A 19,796-nucleotide genomic window follows, 5' to 3' on the forward strand; every position below is an offset into this window, starting at 1 on the left:
GTGCTATGAGAAGAGCAGTGCTCTAAGAAGGTTTGGAGGAAAAGGTTGGCAAATTCTAGAAACTGAGCAGTTCACTATTTGGGGTATGATACAGAGATGGTAGGAGAGATGATACCAGAGAAAGAAGGGGCTGGAACATGAAGGGCCCTGGGGCCAAAGACAAGCCACTGGACTTGGTCCCGAGAGCAGTGAGAAGTCAAGGAAGTGAACGTGGGATTAAAAAGGTCGTTCCTGGTTTTAGAACTATTGCTCCATGAAATATGGATTAGACTCAGACCATGTTAGAAGTCAGACACCAAGTAGGATCCTATTGCACTGAACTAAGGCAACATGTTGGAAGGTTTTTCAGTGGGGAGACAGACTGGAGATGGATGCTGGAGATATTTAAGGTGTAGAAGAAATAAAATGTAGTTAATTAAAAGTGATGTTATAAGAGAGACTGAAATCAAGGATGATGCTCATGGCGTGGCATGGCAACTGGCCAGGAATAGAAGGTTAACTCTTCTTTTAATGGATTTTATTTGTTTTAGTTTTCACTTTAAACCTTTGATGTGGCTGAGATATACATGCATGTAAGTAAATAAGGTGGGGCCACTCTATGGATCTTTTCTTATACAGGGTGGGATCTATATGAAGGTAGCCAGTTGCCTCATTAATTCATTTCTCCTCTCTCACCAAAATACACACACATGCCTAGGGGAAAGGGCATCTTTATCACATGCTATTTATCATGTACTTGGACTGATAGTTTGACTGTTTGCTTCTGTTGACCTTTTATTTTTATAGTGACTATGCCAAGTTTCAATTTTATGTAGCTTTTTAATATATTTTAAAAACTGGTTGAACACAAAGATGAACTCAAAATAGATTGAAGACCTAAATGCAAGACCAGAAACTATAAAACTCTTAGAGGAATACATAGGCAGAACATGTGTTGACATAAATCAAAGCAAGATCCTCTGTGACCCACCTCCTAGAGTAATGGAAATAAAATCAAAAGTAAACAACTGGGACCTGATTAGACTTAAAAGCTTTCACACAGCAAAGGAAACTATAAGCAAGGTGAAAAGACAACCCTCAGAATGGGAGAAAATAATAGCAAAAGAAACAATGTACAAAGGATTAATTCAAGCAGATCATACAATTCAATACCAGAAAAACAACCCAATTAAAAAATGTGGAAATACCTAAACAGACATTTCTCCAAAGAAGACATACAGATGGCTAACAAACACAGGAAAAGATACTCAATATCGCTCATTATTAGAGAAATGCAAATCAAAACTACAATGAGATATTACTGCACACCAGTCAGAATGGCCATCATCAAAAAGTCCATAAAAAGTAAATGCTGGAGAGGGTGTGGAGAAAAGGGAACATTCTTGCAGTGTTGGTGGGAATGTAAATTGATATAGCCACTATGGAAACGGTATGGAGATTCCTTAAAAAACTAGGAATAAAACCAGCATATGACCCAGCAATCCCACTCCCAGGCATATACTCTGAGGAAACCAAAATTGAAAGAAATACCTTCATCCCATTGTTCACTGCAGCACTATTTGCAATAGCTAGAACATGGAAGCAACCTAGATGTCCATCGACAGATGAATGGATAAAGAAGTCGTGTTACATATACACAATGGAATATTACTCAGCCATAAAAAGGAACACATTTGAGGCAGTTCTAATGAGATGGATGAACCTAGAACAAATTATATAGAGTGAAGGGAATCAGAAAGAGAAAGATAAACATCGTATTCTAATGCATATATGCTGCTGCTGCTGCTAAGTCACTTCAGTCGTGTCCGACTCTGTGCGACCCCATAGACGGCAACCCACCAGGCTCCGCTGTCCCTGGGATTCTCCAGGCAAGAACACTGGAGTGGGTTGCCATTTCCTTCTCCAATGTGTGAAGGTGAAAAGTGAAAGTGAAGTCACTCAGTCTTGTCCGACTAGTAGCGACCCCGTGGACTGCAGCCCACCAGGCTTCTCTGTCCATGGGATTTTCTAGGCAAGAATACTGGAGTGGCTTGCCATTGCCTTCTCCGAATGCATATATACGGAATCTAGAAAGATGGTTGTGAAGAATCTATTTACAGGGCAGCAATGGAGAAAAAGATATAGAGAATAGACTTATGGACACGGGAAGAGGGGAGGAGAAAGTGAGATGAATGGAAAGTGTAACATGGAAACTTACAGTATCATATGTAAAAAAGATAGCCAATGGGAATTTACTGTATGGCTCAGGAAACTCACACAGGGGCTCTGTATCAACCTAGAGGGGTGGGATGGGGAGAGAGATGGGAGGGAGGTTCCAAAGGGAGAGGATATATGTACACCTATGGCTGATTCATGCTGAGGTTTGACGGAAAACAGGAAAATTCTGTAAAGCAGTTTTCTTCAATAAAAATAATTTTTAAAAAAGGTTGAATAATTCATTATCCAGATTCTAATATTTCTGTAATATTCTTACAAATGAGCCATAAAATCATTTTGTTGGGGTTTTGATTGAGATTGTGTTAAGTTTATTTCAGTTCAGTTCAGTGCTGTCGCTCAATTGTCTCCAACTCTTTGCGACCCCATGAACCACAGCACGCCAGGCATCCTTTTCCATCACCAACTCCTAGAGTCCACCCAAACCCATGTCCATTGAGTCAGTAATGCCATCCAACCATCTCACCCTCTGTCGTCCCTTCTCCTCCTGGCCCCAATCTCTCCCAGCATTAGGGTCTTTTCCAATGAGTGAACTCTTCGCATAAGGTGGCCAAAGTATTGGAGTTTCAGTTTCAACATCAGTCCTTCCACTGAATACCCAGGACTGATCTCCTTTAGGAAGGACTGGTTGGATCTCCTTGCGGTACAAGGGAATCTGAAGAGTATTCTCCAACACCACAGTTCAAAAGCATCAATTCTTGGTGCTCAGCTTTCTTTATAGTCCAACTGTCACATCCATACATGACTACTGGAAAAACCATAGCATTGACTAGACGGACCTTTGCTGGCAAAGTAATGTCTCTGCTTTTTAATGTGCTGTCTAGGTTGGTCATAACTTTCCTTCCAAGGAGCAAGCTTCTTTTAATTTCATGGCTGCAATCACCATCCATAGTGATTTTGGAGCCCAGAAAATTAAAGTCAGACATTGTTTCCACTGTTTACCCATCTATTTCCCATGAAGTGATGGGACTGATGCCATGATCTTAATTTTCTGAATGTTGAGCTTCAAGCCAACCTTTTCACTCTCCTCTTTCACTTTCATCAAGAGGTTTTTAGTTCTTTCTGCCATAAGGGTTGTGTCATCTGCATATCTGAGGTTACTGATACTTCTCCTGCAATCTTGATTCCAGCTTGTACATCCTCATGATGTACTCTGCATATAAGTTAAATAAGCAGGGTGACAATGTATAGCCTTGATGGACTCCTCTTCCTATTTGGAACCAGTCTGTTGTTTCATGTCCAGTTCTAACTGTTGCTTCCTGTATACAGGTTTCTCAAGAGGCAGGTCAGGTGGTCTGGTAATCCCATCCCTTTCAAATTTTCCACATTTTATTGTGATCCACACAGTCAGAGGCTTTGGCATCATCAATAAAGCAGAAATATATGTTTTTCTGGAACTCTCTTGCTTTTTTGATGATCCAGCAGACTTTGGAAATTTGATCTCTGGTTCCTCTGCCTTTTCTAAAACCAGCTTGAATATCTAGAAGTTCACAGTTCACATATTGCTGAAGCCTGGATTGGAGAATTTTGAGCATTATTTTACTAGTGTGTGAGATGAGTGCAATTGTGTGGCAGTCTGAGCATTCTTTGGCATTCTCTTTCTTGGGATTGGAATGAAAACTGACCTTTTCCTTTCCTGTGGCCACTGCTAAGTTCTCCAGATTTGCTATGGCAAACCACTTCAGTATTCTTGCCTCGAGAACCCCATGAACAGTATGAAAAGGCAAAAAAATAGGACATTGAAAGATGAACTCCCTGGGTCATCAGGTGGCCAATATGCTACTGGAGATCAGTGGAGAAGTAACTCCAGAAAGAATGAAGGGATGGAGCCAAAGCAAAAACAACACCCAGTTGTGGATGGGACTGGTGATAGAAGCAAGCTTCGATGCTGTAAACAGCAATATTGCATAGGAACCTGGAATGTTAGGTCCGTGAATCGAAACAAATTGGAAGTGGTCAAACAAGAGATGGCAAGAGTTAACATTAGACATTCTAGGAATCAGCAAACTAAGATGGACTGGAATGGGTGAATTTAACTCAGATGACCATTATATCTACTACTGTGGGAAGGAATCCCTTAGAAGAAATGGAGCCATCATAGTCAACAAAAGAGTCCAAAATGCAGTACTTGGATGCAATCTCAAAAACGACAGAATGATCTCTGTTCGTTTCCAAAGCAAACCATTCAATATCACGGTAATCCAAGTCTATGACCCAACCAGTAACACTGAAGAAGCCGAAGTTGAAAGGTTCTATGAAGACCTACAAGAACTTTTAGAACTAACACCCCCAAAAGATGTCCTTTTCATTACAGGGGACTGGAATGCAAAAGTAGCAAGTCAAGAAACACCTGGAGTAACAGGCAAATTTGGCCTTGGAGCACGGAATGAAGCAGGGCAAAGGCTAATAGAGTTTTGTCAAGAGAATGCACTGGTCATAGCAAACACCCTCTTCCAACAACACAAGAGAAGACTCTACACATGGACATCACCAGACGGTCAACACCGAAATCAGACTGATTATATTCTTTGCAGCCAAAGATGGAGAAGCTCTATACCGTCAGCAAAAACAAGACCAGGAGCTGACTGCAGCTCAGACTGTGAACTCCTTTTTTTTTTTTTTTAATTTTTTAAATATTTATTTTAATTGAAGGCTAATTACTTTACATTATTGTATTGGTTTTGCCATACATTGACATGAATCTGCCCCAGGTGTACATGTGTTCCCCATCTTGAACCCACCTCCCTCCCCACCCCATCCCTCTGGTTCATCCCAGTACTCCAGCCCCAAGCATCCTGTATCATGCATCGAACCTGGACTGGCGATTCGTTTCCCATATGATAATATACATGTTTCAATGCCATTTTCCCAAATCATCCCACTCTCACCTCTCCCACAGAATCCAAAAGACTGTTCTATACATCTGTGTCTCTTTTGCTGTCTCATATACAGGGTTAGCATTATCATCTTTCTAAATTCCATATATATGCGTTAGTATACTGTATTGGTGTTTTTCTGGCTTACTTCACTCTGTATAATAGGCTCCAGTTTCATCCACCTCATTAGAACTGATTCAAATGTATTCTTTTTAATGGAGGAGTCCTCCATTGTGTATATGTACCACAGCTTTCTTATCCATTCGTCTGCAGATGGACATCTAGGTTGCTTCCATGTCCTGGCTATTATAATCAGTGCTGCAATGAACATTGGAATACATGTGTCTCTTTCAATTCTGGTTTCCTCAGTGTGTATGCCCAGGAGTGCGATTGCTGGGTCGTATGGCAGTTCTATTTCCAGTTTTTTACGGAATCTCCACACCGTTCTCCATTTTAGCTGTACTAGTTTGCATTCCCACCAACATTGTAAGAGGGTTCCCTTTTCTCCACACCCTCTCCAGCATTTATTGCTTGTAGACTTTTGGATAACAGCCATTCTGACTGGTGTGAGATGGTACCACATTGTGGTTTTGATTTGCATTTCTCTGATTATGAGGGATGTTGAGCATCTTTTCATGTGTCTGTTAGTCATCTGTATGTCTTCTTTGGAGAAATGTCTTTTTAGTTCTTTGGCCCATTTTTTGATTGGGTCATTTATTTTTCTGGAATTGAGCTGCAGGAGTTGCTTGTATATTTTTGAGATTAATTCTTTGTCAGTTACTTCATTTGATATTATTTTCTCCCATTCTTAAGGCTGTCTTTTCACCTTGCTTATAGTTTCCTTTGCTGTGCAGAAGCTTTTGATTTTAATTAGGTCCCATTTGTTTATTTTTGCTTTTATTTCCAATATTCTGGGAGGTGGGTCATGGAGGATCCTGCTGTGATTTACGTCAGAGTATGTTTTGCCTACGTTCTCCTCTAGGAGTTTTAGTTTCTGGTCTTACATTTAGATCTTTAATCCAGTTTGAGTTTATTTTTGTGTATGGTGTAGGGAGTATTCTAGTTTCATTCTTTTACAAGTGGTTGACCAGTTTTCCCAGTACCACTTGTTAAAGAGATTGTCTTTTCTCCATTGAATATTCTTGCCCCCTTGTCAAAGATAAGGTGTCCATAGGTGCATGGATTTATCTCTGGGCTTTCTATTTTGTTTCATTGATCTATATTTCTGTCTTTATGCCAGTCCCATACTCTCTTGATGACTATCGCTTTGTAGTAGACCCTGAAGTCCAGCAGGTTGATTCCCCCAGTTCCATTCTTCTTTCTCAAGATTGCTTTGGCTAGTCGAGGTTCAGGAACAAGACAACGGTGCCCACTCTCACCACTACTATTCTACATAGTTTTGGCCACAGCAATCAGAGCAGAATAAGATATAAAAGGAATCCAAATTGGGAAAAGAAGAAGTAAAACTCTCACTGTTTATTCTCACTCTACACAGAAAACCCTAAAGACTCTACCAGAAAATTACTAGAGCTAATCAATGAATATAGTAAAGTTGCAGGATAAAAAATCAACACACAGAAATCCCTTGCATTCCTATACACCAATAATGAGAAAATAGAAAGAGAAATTAAGGAAACAATTACATTCACTGTTGCAACAAAAAGAATAAAATACTTAGGAATATATCTACCTAAAGAAACAAAAGACCTATATATAGAAAACTATAAAACATTGGTGAAAGAAATCAGAGAGGACTCTAGATGGAGAAATATACCATGTTCATGGATTGGAAGACTAGATATTGTGAAAATGAATATATTACCCAAAGTAATTTATAGGTTCAATGCAATCCCTATCAAGCTACCAACAGTTTTTTTCACAGAGCTAGAACAAATAATTTCAAAATTTGCATGAACTCCTTATTGCCAAATTCAGAGTTAAATTGAAGAAAGTGGGGAAAACCACTAGACCATTCAGGTATGACCTAAATAAAATTTCTTATGACTATACAGTGGAAGTGATAAATAGATTTAAGGGACTATATCTGATAGACAGAGTGCCTGATGAACTATGGACGGAGGTTTGTGACATTGTACAGGAGACAGGGAGCAAGACCATCCCCAAGAAAAAAAAAAAGCAAAAAAGCAAAATGGCTGTCTGAGGAGCCCTTACAAATAGCTGTGAAAAGAAGAGACGCGAAAAGCAAAGGAGAAAAGGAAAGATATACCCATTTGAAAGCAGAGTTCCACAGAATAGCAAGGAGAAATAAGAAAGCCTTCCTCAGCGATCAGTGCAAAGAAATAGGGGAAAACAGTAGAATGGGAAAGACTAGAGATCTCTTCAAGAAAATTAGAGATACCAAGGGAAACTTTCATGCAAAGATGGGCTCAATAAAGGACAGAAATGGTATGGACCTAACAGAAGCAGAAGTTTACTTTAGGGACAACTTACATCTCTACAATATTGAATCATCCTACCCTGTGATTCATGGGGTCGCGGAGAGTCGGACACGACTGAGCGACTGAAATGAACTGAACTGAACTGAACCCAGGAATAAGACATGGTTGTCCATTCAAGAATTCATCTGTGTTGCTCAGTAGAGGGTTAGTTATCATAGAAAACTTCCACATTCCATATTAGAGTTATTCCTAAATGTTTTCTTCCTTTTGCTGCGGATAATATTTTGTCTATTGTATTTCCCATATAGTTTGTATGGACAAAAGCTGTTTTACTTTTTTTTTTAAAAAATTGAAGTATAGTTGATTTATAATGTTGCATTAGTTTCTGCTGTACAGCAAATACATTCAGTTATACATATATATATTCTTTTTCATATTCTTTTCCTATATGGTTCATTATAAGACACCGAATATAGTTCCCTGTGTTATACAGTAGGTCCTTGTGGGTTATCTATTTTACAGATAGCAATATGTATATGTTAATCCAAAATTCCTAATGTATTCCTCCCAGGCCTTTTCCCCTTCAGTAACCATATGTTTGTTTCTTGTGTCTGTGAGTCTGCTTCTGTTTTGTAAATAAGTTTATTCATATCGTATTTTAGATTCCATGTGTAAGTGATATCAAATGATATTTGTGTTTCTCTCACTTACTTCACTTCCAACCATGTTGCTGCCAATGTTATCATTTCATTCTTTGATAGGGCTGAGTAGTATTCCATTTTATACATGTACCACACTTTATCTATTCATCTGTTGATGGACGTTTGTACCCTTTTTAAAGATTCCACATGTAAGCGATATCATATTTTTCTTTCTCTGACTTACTTCACTCAGTATGACAATCTCTGTATCCATCTATGTTGCTGCAAATGGCATTATTTCATTTTAACGGCTGTCTAATATTCCACTGTATTTTCATACCACATCTTTTTTATCCATTTCTCTGTTGATGAATATTTAGGATATTTATGTCTTGACTATTTTAAACAGTACTGCTGTGAACATTGGGGTGCATGTATCTTTCCAAACTAGTTTTCTCCCAGGAATGGGATTGCTGGATCATATAGTAGTTCCATTTTTTTTTTTTTTAAAGAATCTTCATACTGTTCTCCATAGTGGCTGCACCAATTTACATTCCCACCAACAGTGTAGGAGGGTTCCCTTTTCTCTACACATACTCCAGCATTCATTGTTTATAGACTTCTGATAAACAGTGTGAGGTGGTACCTCACTGTGGTTTTGATCTGCATTTCTCTAGTAATTAGAGGCCTGGCGTGCTGTGATTCATGGGGTCTCAAGGAGTCGGACACAACTGAGCGACTGAACTGAACTGAACTGGAGCATCTTTTCAAATGTCTATATGTCATCAGGATGCCTTCTTCGGAGAAGTATCTATTTAGGTTTTCTGCCAATGTTTTGATGCTGTTGTTTCTTTGATATTGAGTTTTATGAACTGTTTGTATATTTTGCAGATTAATTCCGTGTTGGTTGCATCATTTGCAAATATTTCCTCCCAGTCTGTATGTTGTCTTTTTGTTTTGCTTATGGTTTCCTTTGCTGTGCCAACAGCTTATAACTTTGTTTCATTTGTTTATTTTTGCTTTTATTTCTATTGCCTTAGGAGACTGACCTAGTTATGTTAGAGAATGTTTTGCCTATGTTCTCTTCTAGGAGTTTTATGGTGTCATGTCTTATATTTAATTATTTAAGATATTTTGAATTCATGTTTTGGTATGATGTGAAACTTCATTCAAACTTCACTAATTTATATGATGCTGTCTAACTTTCTCAATACCACTTGTCAAATAGATTATCATTTTTGTCCATTGTATATTCTTGCCTCCTGTGTCAAAGATTAAATGACTGGACTCTCTAGTCCGTTCCATTGATCCTTATGTCTGTTTTGGTGCCAATACCACATTGTTTTTATTATTGCAGCTTTCTAATATTATCTGAAGTCTGGGAGTGTTTTGCCTTCAGCTTTGCTCTTTTTCTTCGTGATTGTTTTGTCAATTCTGGGTCATTTGTGGTTCCATATAAATTTGGGGATTACTTGCTGTAGTTCTTTGAAAAACCTCCTAGGTAATTTGATAGGGATCACATTAAATCTGTAAATTGCTTTGGGTCACAATTAATTTTAACAATATTAATTCTTCCATTCTAAGAGCATGAGATATATTTCTATGCTTTCCATAAAAAAGTTTCTTTTTAAAAGTTTTTGTTTTACTGATTTTTAGTTTCACCTTAATATGTACTGATTTTTTAAATTTAGCTTTTTTTAAATAAAAAATGTGCATGTCTGAATTGAACAGTTCAAAGACAGTTATAAAAAACATCAGTGGCTCATGCTCCCACCCTTTCAACATGCTAACTTCCCATCCCCACAGGTAAACATGTAAAACTTATAAGCTAATTGTTAAGTGTGACTACCTACTTCTAAATATGCAAGTATGCTGCTACTCATCTCCCAGTTTTTACTTTGAAAAAATTTCAAAGCTTCAGAAAAATTTCAGGGAGAGTAAAATGAAAACCCTAATATTCTCATCTAGATTCACGTTTCTTTCTCTGTCCTCTTCTCTCTTTCTCTCTCTGTGGTATTTGACAATTAGTTGCAGACATCATGTCATCCCTAATACAATGACCACACTTGGGAATTTGCCTTGGAAAATACTGCTATTCAAATGCACGCTCAGTCGCTCAGTCGTGTCCAACTCTTTGCAAGCCTATGGAATGGGGTTTTCCATGCAAGAATACTAGAGTAGGTCATTTCCTCCTCCAGGGCATCTTCCCAACCCAGGGATCAAACCTATGTCTCCTGCATTGGCAAGTGGATTCTTTACCACTAAGCCACCTGAGAATCCACTTATATTGCCACCCCTTTTTTTTCCCCCTAGTTTTAGCCATTACTGAGTAGTCATTCATCTTCTCCCCCACCAAACGTACATTCCCTCACATATATCCTTCCTGTTTTTCCATTCTCCCAATATAATCATATTGGCATTATAATTAAGTACCAGTCAGAATCTTATGGGTCATATGTACAATGGTTATTTTTCTGTCTGACTCTCCTAAATTCCTCAGATACATCAACCTCCTTCCTCTTTCTATGTTCAAACACACAGGTTGTCTATCAGTTTCATCTTCCTGAAGAATTTGTTCCCCAAGCTTCCGACCTGCTTTGGCCTGGTCCAGTCTGGTCATGCTCTAAATCAGCTACAAACTGCTACCTTACTTTGGGATCTCTTTTCACCACCATTTGGAGAATTCCTGCTTGCTTTCTTGGTTACCCTACTTTGGTAGAAAACATCCTTCAGGAGCTTCTTACAAAACATTCATGGGAGGTAAATCTGAGACCTTGTTTATTTGGAAATGTCTTAATTTACATCCCCCAGCACCCCCCCTCACACACACACACACACTTAACTGGTAGTGTGGCTGGATCTAGAATCCTCAGCCGGGACATCATCTTCCCCTAGCTTTTGAAGGTATCACCTCCTTGTCTTGTAACATTCCGTGTTATTGAGAAATCCAGTGTTATCTTGATTCTTGTTCCTTTCGGAGACACGTTCTCCCCATCTCCTACCACACCTTGAAAGCTTATAGAAACTTCCTGTTTCCATGTTGTAAGATTTCACAATGACATGAATGTGTCAGAGTTTATTTTCATCCATTGGGCTGGGCACTGGGAAATTTAACTTTCTGATGATGTTTTCTGCTCATCTTAGCTCACGCTGCTATAACAAAACAACATATACTGGGTGACTTAAACATACTTTATTTCTCACAGTTATGGAAGGTGGAAGTCCAAAATCAAGGCATGAGCAGATTGAGCATCTGTTGAGGGCTGCTTCTGGTTTTCAAATGCTGCTTTCTCGCTGTGTTCTCATATGGCAGAAAAATCTCAGAAGAGGTCTCTAGGGTCCCTTTAATAGGGTGCTAATCTCTTTCATGAGAGCTCCACTCTAATTCCATCATCTTGAAGCCTAGAATTTCAACATATGAATCCGGTTGGGGTGCACAAATTCAGTCCGTAATATCTCCCTTAAAAAAGTAGTATCTCTTTCAGGATTTAGAATTTTTGGATAATGAGCCTCCTAGATGGGGGCCTCTTGTTTAACTTTCATCTCCTGTTTTTCCATCGTCATCTTTTTACTGTTTCTTAAGGAAATTTCCTCAACTTCATCTCTCAGTGTCTTTCATTGTTTTCCATTTCTACTATTTTTTTAATTTGTAACACCTGGTTTTAATTCTCTGAAAAAGTAATTTTTTGAAGTGGCATCCTGTTGTTCTGTGGATGCAATATTTATCTCTGCCGTTATTAACCAATAATAGCTTTCTCCTCCAGTGTTTTCTTCTTCCTTCTTTGTCCATTTTCTCCAAATTGCCTTTTTTTTTCTTTCCAGTTTTGGCCTCTTCCATGCTTCTACTCTCCTGCCTGGAGGTGTACATGTGTCAGTATTCAATGTAATGAGGTCTGACTTTCAAGGTTTTCCACCACACCAAGTTACTCTAGGACACTCTGTCATGTGAAGAGTGTGGTATCATCCAGCTCTGTAGCAAATGATAGTTTTCTGCTCTAATCTCAAGAGGCCCATAAATACCCTGAATTTGCCTTGCTTGTTTTTGGGCTAATGAGATAGTCTGCCCACCTCTTGCATTTAAAGTCACAGAATATTATCTACTTCCTGTCTTGGAATGCTGGGACACTACGTAAGTGTATACTAGGGGCTGTTTGGAGTCCTGTAAAATATTAGTGTGAGGGTAGGACCTGAGTTTAAATTTCTAAATTTATGCACAAGCAAATATTTGTAGAATTACTTCCATATGACCTTTATTTGAAGATAAATGACTCATTTCTTCACTGACTCAAGCTTCATAAACTTCTTGAAACAGAGGTTGAGAACATGGAGTTCCTCTTCTGCTCACAGACACTGCCACATTTGATGGTGCCAGGGAATGAGGCGAATATTCCTCACAGACATAGGATTTATGTATATAATCAAGAAAAGTAACTGAAAAGTGTCAAAAAGTTACACACAGTAACAAGATAATCATTATAGAAGCCATACACTTTTTCAATGTTAAAAAATAGAGGCATAAACATGAATTCTTCTTTGTATATATAACTGAAACTTTCCATTAACAGTTTTGGGCCTCTATCTGCCCATGTCCCTAAGTTGGGGCTTTGTAAAAATGGTGGAAATGTAGACATCTTTTGTAAGCCAGATGGAAAAACAAACTTTTAAAAATGGTCATCCTACCTCCTGAATGTGTGGAGCCCTGGAACCCACAATAACCTGGTCCTACTGTTTACTCCCTAAATTTGAAAATTATGGACAGTCTAGACATGAAGTTCTTTCCTCTAAATGCTAGATGACATATTAGACAACATATGTAGTAAACATTAGCAAGAGGAAAGTGCTGGTGAGGAGTAGAGTCCTGGATGTTCCCAGTGGAGGAGAGAAGTCTGGTTCATGAAATAAAGCCGTTATTTGTTAGAAACAGGATCAGAATTCTTAGAAGTGATTTAGCACTGGGGTTAGAGAGGGACTGAATATATATATTCTGGTATATTTAAAAATATGTACCTTCATACATCTTTGCATAGATGGCTTATATTATCTTTTGGGTGCTCAGTTGCATCTGACTCTTGGCAACTCCATGAACTGTAGCACACCAAGCTCCACTGTCCATGGGATTTTACAGAATACTGGAGTGGGTTGCCATTTTTTTCATCCAGGGGATCTTCCCAAGCCAGGGATCAAACCCATGTCTCTTGTGTCTCCTGAACTGGCAGGTGGATTCTTTACCACTAGCACCATCTGGGAAGCTCTATATTATCTTTTATGAGATACTTATTAACTGAAACTATTAAATGAAATATTAAATAAAATATTAACTGACCAGACCAACCTAGGCATTTTAGAGAAGAAATCGATGACCAACATCAGATTCTGCCTGGTAAGCCAGTGTTTTCTCTTCTCACACCATCTCACTGTCTAGGAGGCTGGCACCATCAAGGAGGTGTTAGGTGCTAACATCTATTATCTCTGATCTACAGAACAGAGAGAGGTGTTACTGATCTCCATTTAAAGATGAGCAGTCACTAGGTGAGGGCTAGAATCACAGCCTGGATGGCCCCAACTCCAGGACCTATGGTGATTCCAAGATAACTTGCTGCCTCTCTCTTGCTCTCAGTAAAAGATCGGGTGACACAAAACCACAGTGAGACACGGAATTCAACACCTACGTCCTAGGGCATCCAGTAATGATTCTGATATAACCTGGATACTCAAATTTTAACACGTACTTAAAAAACAAACGAAACAGGAAACACACACTTGGTCCCAGGAGCCACCAGTTACCTCCTTATAAACCAATGTCCATTCCAAATTCCAGTGTGTGCTGCAGACTAGCCTGAGCAGTTTGCCTTCCCAACTTCATGACAGGCTCTCAGTTCTTTACAAAGGTACTTAAGCTGAATCTATACTAAGTGCAATCAATGCTCAGGTGGCTCTTATTCTGATAAGCTCTTGTCCTGCTAATCTATGAGCAAACTTTCCCTTCTGCTACTGCTCCTCCAGCCAGCACCAGTGCATCAGTCAGCTCAGACTGCCGTAACAAAATACCACGCTGGGTGGCTTAAACAGTAGACATTTATTTCTCACAGTTCTGGAGGCTGGGAAGTCTGAGATCAAGGTTCTGGCAAGGTAGGTTTCATCTGAGGCCTCTTCTTGGCTTATAAGCAGCCACCATCTCACTGTATGGCACATGACTATTCTGTTTGCACACAGGGAGAGAGAGCAAGCTCTCTGGTGTCTCCTCTTATAGGGGGGCACTAATCCCATCATGAGGGCTACACCCTCATGACCGCATCTAACCCTAAGCACTTGCTGAAGACTACCTCCAAATACACTGGGGCTTTGGGATTCAACATGAGTTTGCAGGGGTGAGGGACAAACATTCAGTTCATAACAATGGCTTCTCAGAAGTCTTCTTCCCTCTCTTCATAAAAGCAGCATGAGAACACCTGATGGTAATACTCCCCCATACTGCAACAGGAGTTCAGTCATTTAAAAATACAAATGACTTCACAATTAAGTCCTTAGACAGAAAGCACATGCATCCAACTCCTTGTAACCACTATTTTTGATCTCATTTTAAGGGAACTGAAACTCTGTGTCAGATCTAATCTGCAGGCACTCTTTGTAGGTCCCATTTGGTTTTAAAAACTTCGAATGGGTTGCCCAGATCTTAGAGTCCAACTTCACATTGAAATCTGGATTTGATTCAGCACCCTGTGACTGCTCTGCCTCTGACGAGCAGAGGCTGCTCTCTGATCAGCACGACTGCCCTGCCATCCCTGTAACCACCCACTGGACTTTGCAGGCCAAGGTTTTTCTGGTCTTTTCATACAGAAATGCAAACGAGAGGCTGGTTGCTGTTGCCCAGGCAGCCCTGCCTGCTAGATGTCAGTTTCCCATGGAATTCAGGATTCTCTAGCTTTTTCTAATCCACGGACTCCAAATTGAATTCTACATTTACAATGAGACTCGTTTGACTGTGTAAACAGTCTGTGTTTTAGGACAGAACTCTTCGTTCAACTTGGTTGTCAGGCATGCTTCTCAATTTGCAACTGAATTTAAGTCATTCTTGCTTCTTGGACCTTATCTACTGGTAAACAGGCAGCAGATCAAGGGAAAAGATGTTTCAGTGTGTAGGAAACAGATGGTCTTGCTGACCAAAGATTATGGCATCTCTGATTCTTCAGCCAAGATAATGACTTTTTAGTTGGCAATTATATAGCAACATAACTACTTAAAAAAAAAAACAAAAACTACAAATTGCTTTATGTTGATCTAAAGGTCCTTGAGATTTGTTTTACTCTCTTCCTGATCCCAAGAATGAAGACAATGAGAAGAACTGCTACCAAAACAGCAACTCAACATTATCACTTGGGTCAGGCCTCACATTTACCAACCTTTTCTCACAGCAGTATTTAATCCTCACAACAGCCCTGGGAAGGATGGGTTAAGGATGATCAGCATTATTTTATAAAGGAATAAGCCCAAGGGAGTCTTTGCATTCATTGCTTACAGGCCCCTGGCTGCTAAAAGGGAAGTTTATACCACATAGGAGGGAGCTTCTGAGGTGGTGCTCACTAGTGGTAAAGAATCTGCCTGCCAGTGCAGCAGATGTAATAGACACGGGTTCAATCCCTGGGTCGGGAAGATAACCTAGAGGGGGGCATGGCAACCCACTCCAGTATTCTTGCCTGGGAAATCCAACGGACAGGGGAGACTGGTGGGCTACAGTCCATGGGGTCACAAAAGTCAGACATGATTGAAGCAACTTAACACACATGCATTCCTAAAAACTCAAGCAGGAAGTTAAATTCCTAGTCAATGGGATGCCAGAAACAGACTCAGGTTATCTGTAATATTTTCTGCAAATTGCTCTTCCCCAAATCCTAATAAAGTTTAGTCACTTAGACACATTTCATCACATAATGGACAACTTATGCATCAGGAAAGGGACTGTAGAATTTCTCGGCTGAAAAGGATCCTTGAGCTATCTAGTGACAATCCTCACTTGGGCTTACAGATGACATCCAGGAGTGGTCTTCTGACCATTTCAGTGTTTGTCCCCTGAATTGCTCCTGAGACAGGCTGTGTGATATTAGTGTCCTTCAGTTTTGCCACCTCTCACCACCCTTCCCCCTCAACAAACACAGCAAACTGATCACAGCCCACTGTATTTGTGAATCACATTGAGGCCGGATGTGACCCTATTGCCTCAGCTTGGCACTCAGGACCCGGCCGAAGTGGCTCCTCCCTGGATCTCAGGTTAGGTTCTCTCTTCGGATCCCTATATGCCACCCACACCATAATACCCTACCCCTCCAGGTGTTCTATACTTACTTTCCTATTACCTGGCTCATGCTGTCTTACTTTTTCCTCTCAGGGCAAATCTCCCCGTGCATAAACCTCAGATAACCACCCCCAAAGAGAAGAGAGGACAAGGCTGAATTGCATCAGAAGTGTCTGATCAGCAATTTCCAACTGTGGGAAAATCAACCAGCTAGATGGTCCTGGGGACTTCAACAGACAAGTAATGGGGAAAAGGGATGGAAGGGCAGCCAGATTAACAGACTCAAATTTAAAAAAGACCAAACTCTGGTGTCCAGGGATGTATACATGGGGTGATGAACTAAGGAACACAAGGAAGTGTCAGACAGTGGTCACTTTTGGAGGGAGGGGATATGATTCTGATGGGGGGACATGATGGGGCTACTGGAAAGGCTGGCAAAGGCTGGCAAAGTTCTTCAACCTGGCTGGGAGGTCAAAGGTGATTTGCCTTATAATAATTCATTAAACTAATTTGTTCAGTAAGGTTTTCTGTACCTGTTTTGGTTTACAATAAAAATGTTTACAACAGGGACTTCCCTGGTTTTCACACTTCCAATATACAGGGCCCAGGTTTGATCCCTGGATGGGGAATTAAGATCCCACATACCTCACAGTACAGCCAAAAAAAAAAAAAAAAACAACAGTTTAAAAATGAAAACCTCTCTGTGGGAGAGGGTGAAGGTGGAATGATTGGGGAGAATGGAATTGTAGCATGTATATTATCATAAAAAGAAAAAAAATTAAAAATAAAAATGAAAAACAAGCAACTAACTCTTCCTAGTCACATATACCTATTTGATATTATGGTTACCTCTAGATAGTGGCTCAGAATAGTGTCAAGTAAAAGTAAGCTTTGATTTACTGCTCTGTTACTTACTAATAATGTGACTTTCAGTAAGTTTGCCCCTGAGCAGTGTTGCCTCTCTGAGCTTCTTGTTCCTCACCTGGAAAATGGGAATTATATCAGCAATATAGCTAATGTCAAATGAGATTTGCTCAGAGGATTAAATGAAGTTATGCATGTACAACAATTTATGTTTGGCATATTTAATAAAGATGAGCTGTTATTGATATTCAAACATCAACAACTACATATTTATTTAAACTGACCTTTAAATATTATAATTATCTACAATATCTACGTTCCTTTAGTATTTAAAGGAAATATATTGCTGTGTTGAGTTATGCTCTTCTAAAACACCTACTCATAAACCAGCTGTTAGAATCTCTCTCAGTGAACATATTTTTATGACAAACTATTGCCTTTTAGAAACAAATCCTAATTATATGTTAAAATATTTACATGGGTGCATTACTCCATAATCTTTAAATTGAGAAATAATAAATCTGATGGCAAATTTTCAATCAGTGAGTCATTATAGGAATTAAGTGTCTATTCCAGCTCTTCTCACACATCAACTCTAACAAACTTGGTTCTTGTATATATTTCACATGGTTATGTTTCTTTGTAATTTGTGATCACATAAGATGACTTAATGCTGAAATCTCTGTTATTTGAAACCTCCTCTCTCTTTAAATCTCTCCTCTAAAAAATATTGTAATTAATGTGTCACACACACTAAGCTATTTATTAACAGCTTGACCCCTCCTTGAATACTGTATGAAAAGTAGAGATGCTGTGTCTGGAAACACAGACGTGCTGAAATATTAATGAAGGGATTCAGGAATGATCAGGTGTGCCCGTGCGGCTGTCTGTATGAGACACTGGGAGTCTGAGGCGAAGTCTGTGTTTACTACCACTACTGCCTCTATCTTAGAGATGAAAACATAAGATCTTTAAAGGGAGAAATTAAACTAGAATGGATATCATTAACAAAGCAGTCAATTCCCTTTATTTTTAAAATTTTATGTACACATATGAATGATCTGTATAATGTACATTCAATATAGAAAGCTTTATATATTTGATAATGTATAGAACATTTCACAATTACACTAATCTCTTACATAACATCTTGACATCTGTTTTTAAATTTTTTTGCACAAGCTCCTTTTTCATTCAGTTTGGTAAAGCCAGTTATATATATCCACATGTACTGTGAGCTCTCAGGAGGTTAAATGATTGGGGAGAGGATACCAGTGAACAGGTGCAAGGACAAAACCTAAAAGTGTTCAACAATGGGAGAACAGCCAGGCAGACTTGAGGCAGGAGAGGGAAATGCCCTTCTGGGGGCTGAGTGACTTTGATTTCCCAATCTCTGTAGACTGCAGTTCAACCCCACAGTCACACTAATTCAAAAAAACATTATAAAAACTAGGACGAAAGCTTTGTCTTTTTGATTCACAGTCTTGTAAACAGGTATAAAGGAACAAAATGTGCTTACATACATCAAGAAAAAAAATTCTTGTGTACCCATTTAGGTTGATCCACAGAGTGCTTTCTTATAACGTGATACAATTAGAATCACTGACTTTTTTTCCTAAATAAAAATATATTTATAGAAAAAGGAATAACACTGTCATGAAACCAGGAGAAAGGCAGTTAAGAGTTCTCTTCAATGGATCAGCTGGAGGAATGTGGACAGGGCACTGGCCTTTCAGCATTTATTCTCTCTCATGAAAGTTTCACGTCTGATAGCCAAGGTCACCTGCCTCATGGTCTACAGGAGGCGGCAAGTTGGACATGACTGAAGAGGATGTCCCTGCAGTAAGGTAGCCAGCAACTCCAGGTCCTGCAAGAGAAAAAAAGGAAAACCTTCTAAAGAGCAGTCATGTGAGAACACCGACCTTTATGAAAATGTGAGAACCAGGTCAAGCATCCCATCGGAAGGACCTGATGCCATCTATTAGGATTATCTAAGCATACAACGAAATCTTAACAAACACCTGCAACACCATTTTCACGGTTTTCCTTCACTATATGACAAAGCTTAAACCATTTCAAAATTTAGGCTAGACAGTAACAATAGTGAGGAAACATGGAAAATTTTTTCCTTCTCTCATCTGGGAAGTTCAACTTTAAAAAAATCCTGGGCACTGAAGGATGTTGCTAATGTCAAATGAGAGGGAAAAAAGGCGGGGGGAGAGAAACTCTGCGCTCGAGTTAGTCCATTCAAAAGTCATACTTGATGAAATTCACAACAAAAACACTTCCATCTATACTTAAGTTAAACCTATTTCCATTTGGTGCAAACAAATGCTACTGTAACAAAAAACACCAAATGAACAAGGGACTCTGAGAAACACGAGGCAAACTCTGGACACCTCGTCATAGGTCAAAATATGAATGCTATGGAAAAGGCGTCAGTATTTTACTTTTATATGTCTTGACTCTTAAGTCTCTAGTGCACAAAAATGCCCTTATCCCAGCATTTACC

The 19,796-nt window shown here is 39.3% G+C and overlaps 1 protein-coding gene across 1 annotated transcript in view; it reads right to left on the bottom strand.

Annotated features, from left to right (window-relative positions):
- Nucleotides 1–18,270: 18,270 nt before the first annotated feature.
- The window catches only part of DNAJC13 (DnaJ heat shock protein family (Hsp40) member C13), a 171,431-nt gene continuing 169,905 nt past the window's right edge, over nucleotides 18,271–19,796 (bottom strand). Inside the window, exon 56 of the mRNA XM_055413675.2 lies at nucleotides 18,271–19,151. Coding sequence (XP_055269650.2) covers nucleotides 19,045–19,151 — 107 coding nt within the window. The 3' untranslated portion in view covers nucleotides 18,271–19,044. The remainder of the gene's footprint in view (nucleotides 19,152–19,796) is intronic.

This window comes from Moschus berezovskii, chromosome 1 (genome assembly GCF_049115385.1).
Source record: "Moschus berezovskii isolate FMDL1 chromosome 1, NW_MosBer_1.0, whole genome shotgun sequence".
NCBI lineage: Eukaryota > Metazoa > Chordata > Mammalia > Artiodactyla > Moschidae > Moschus > Moschus berezovskii.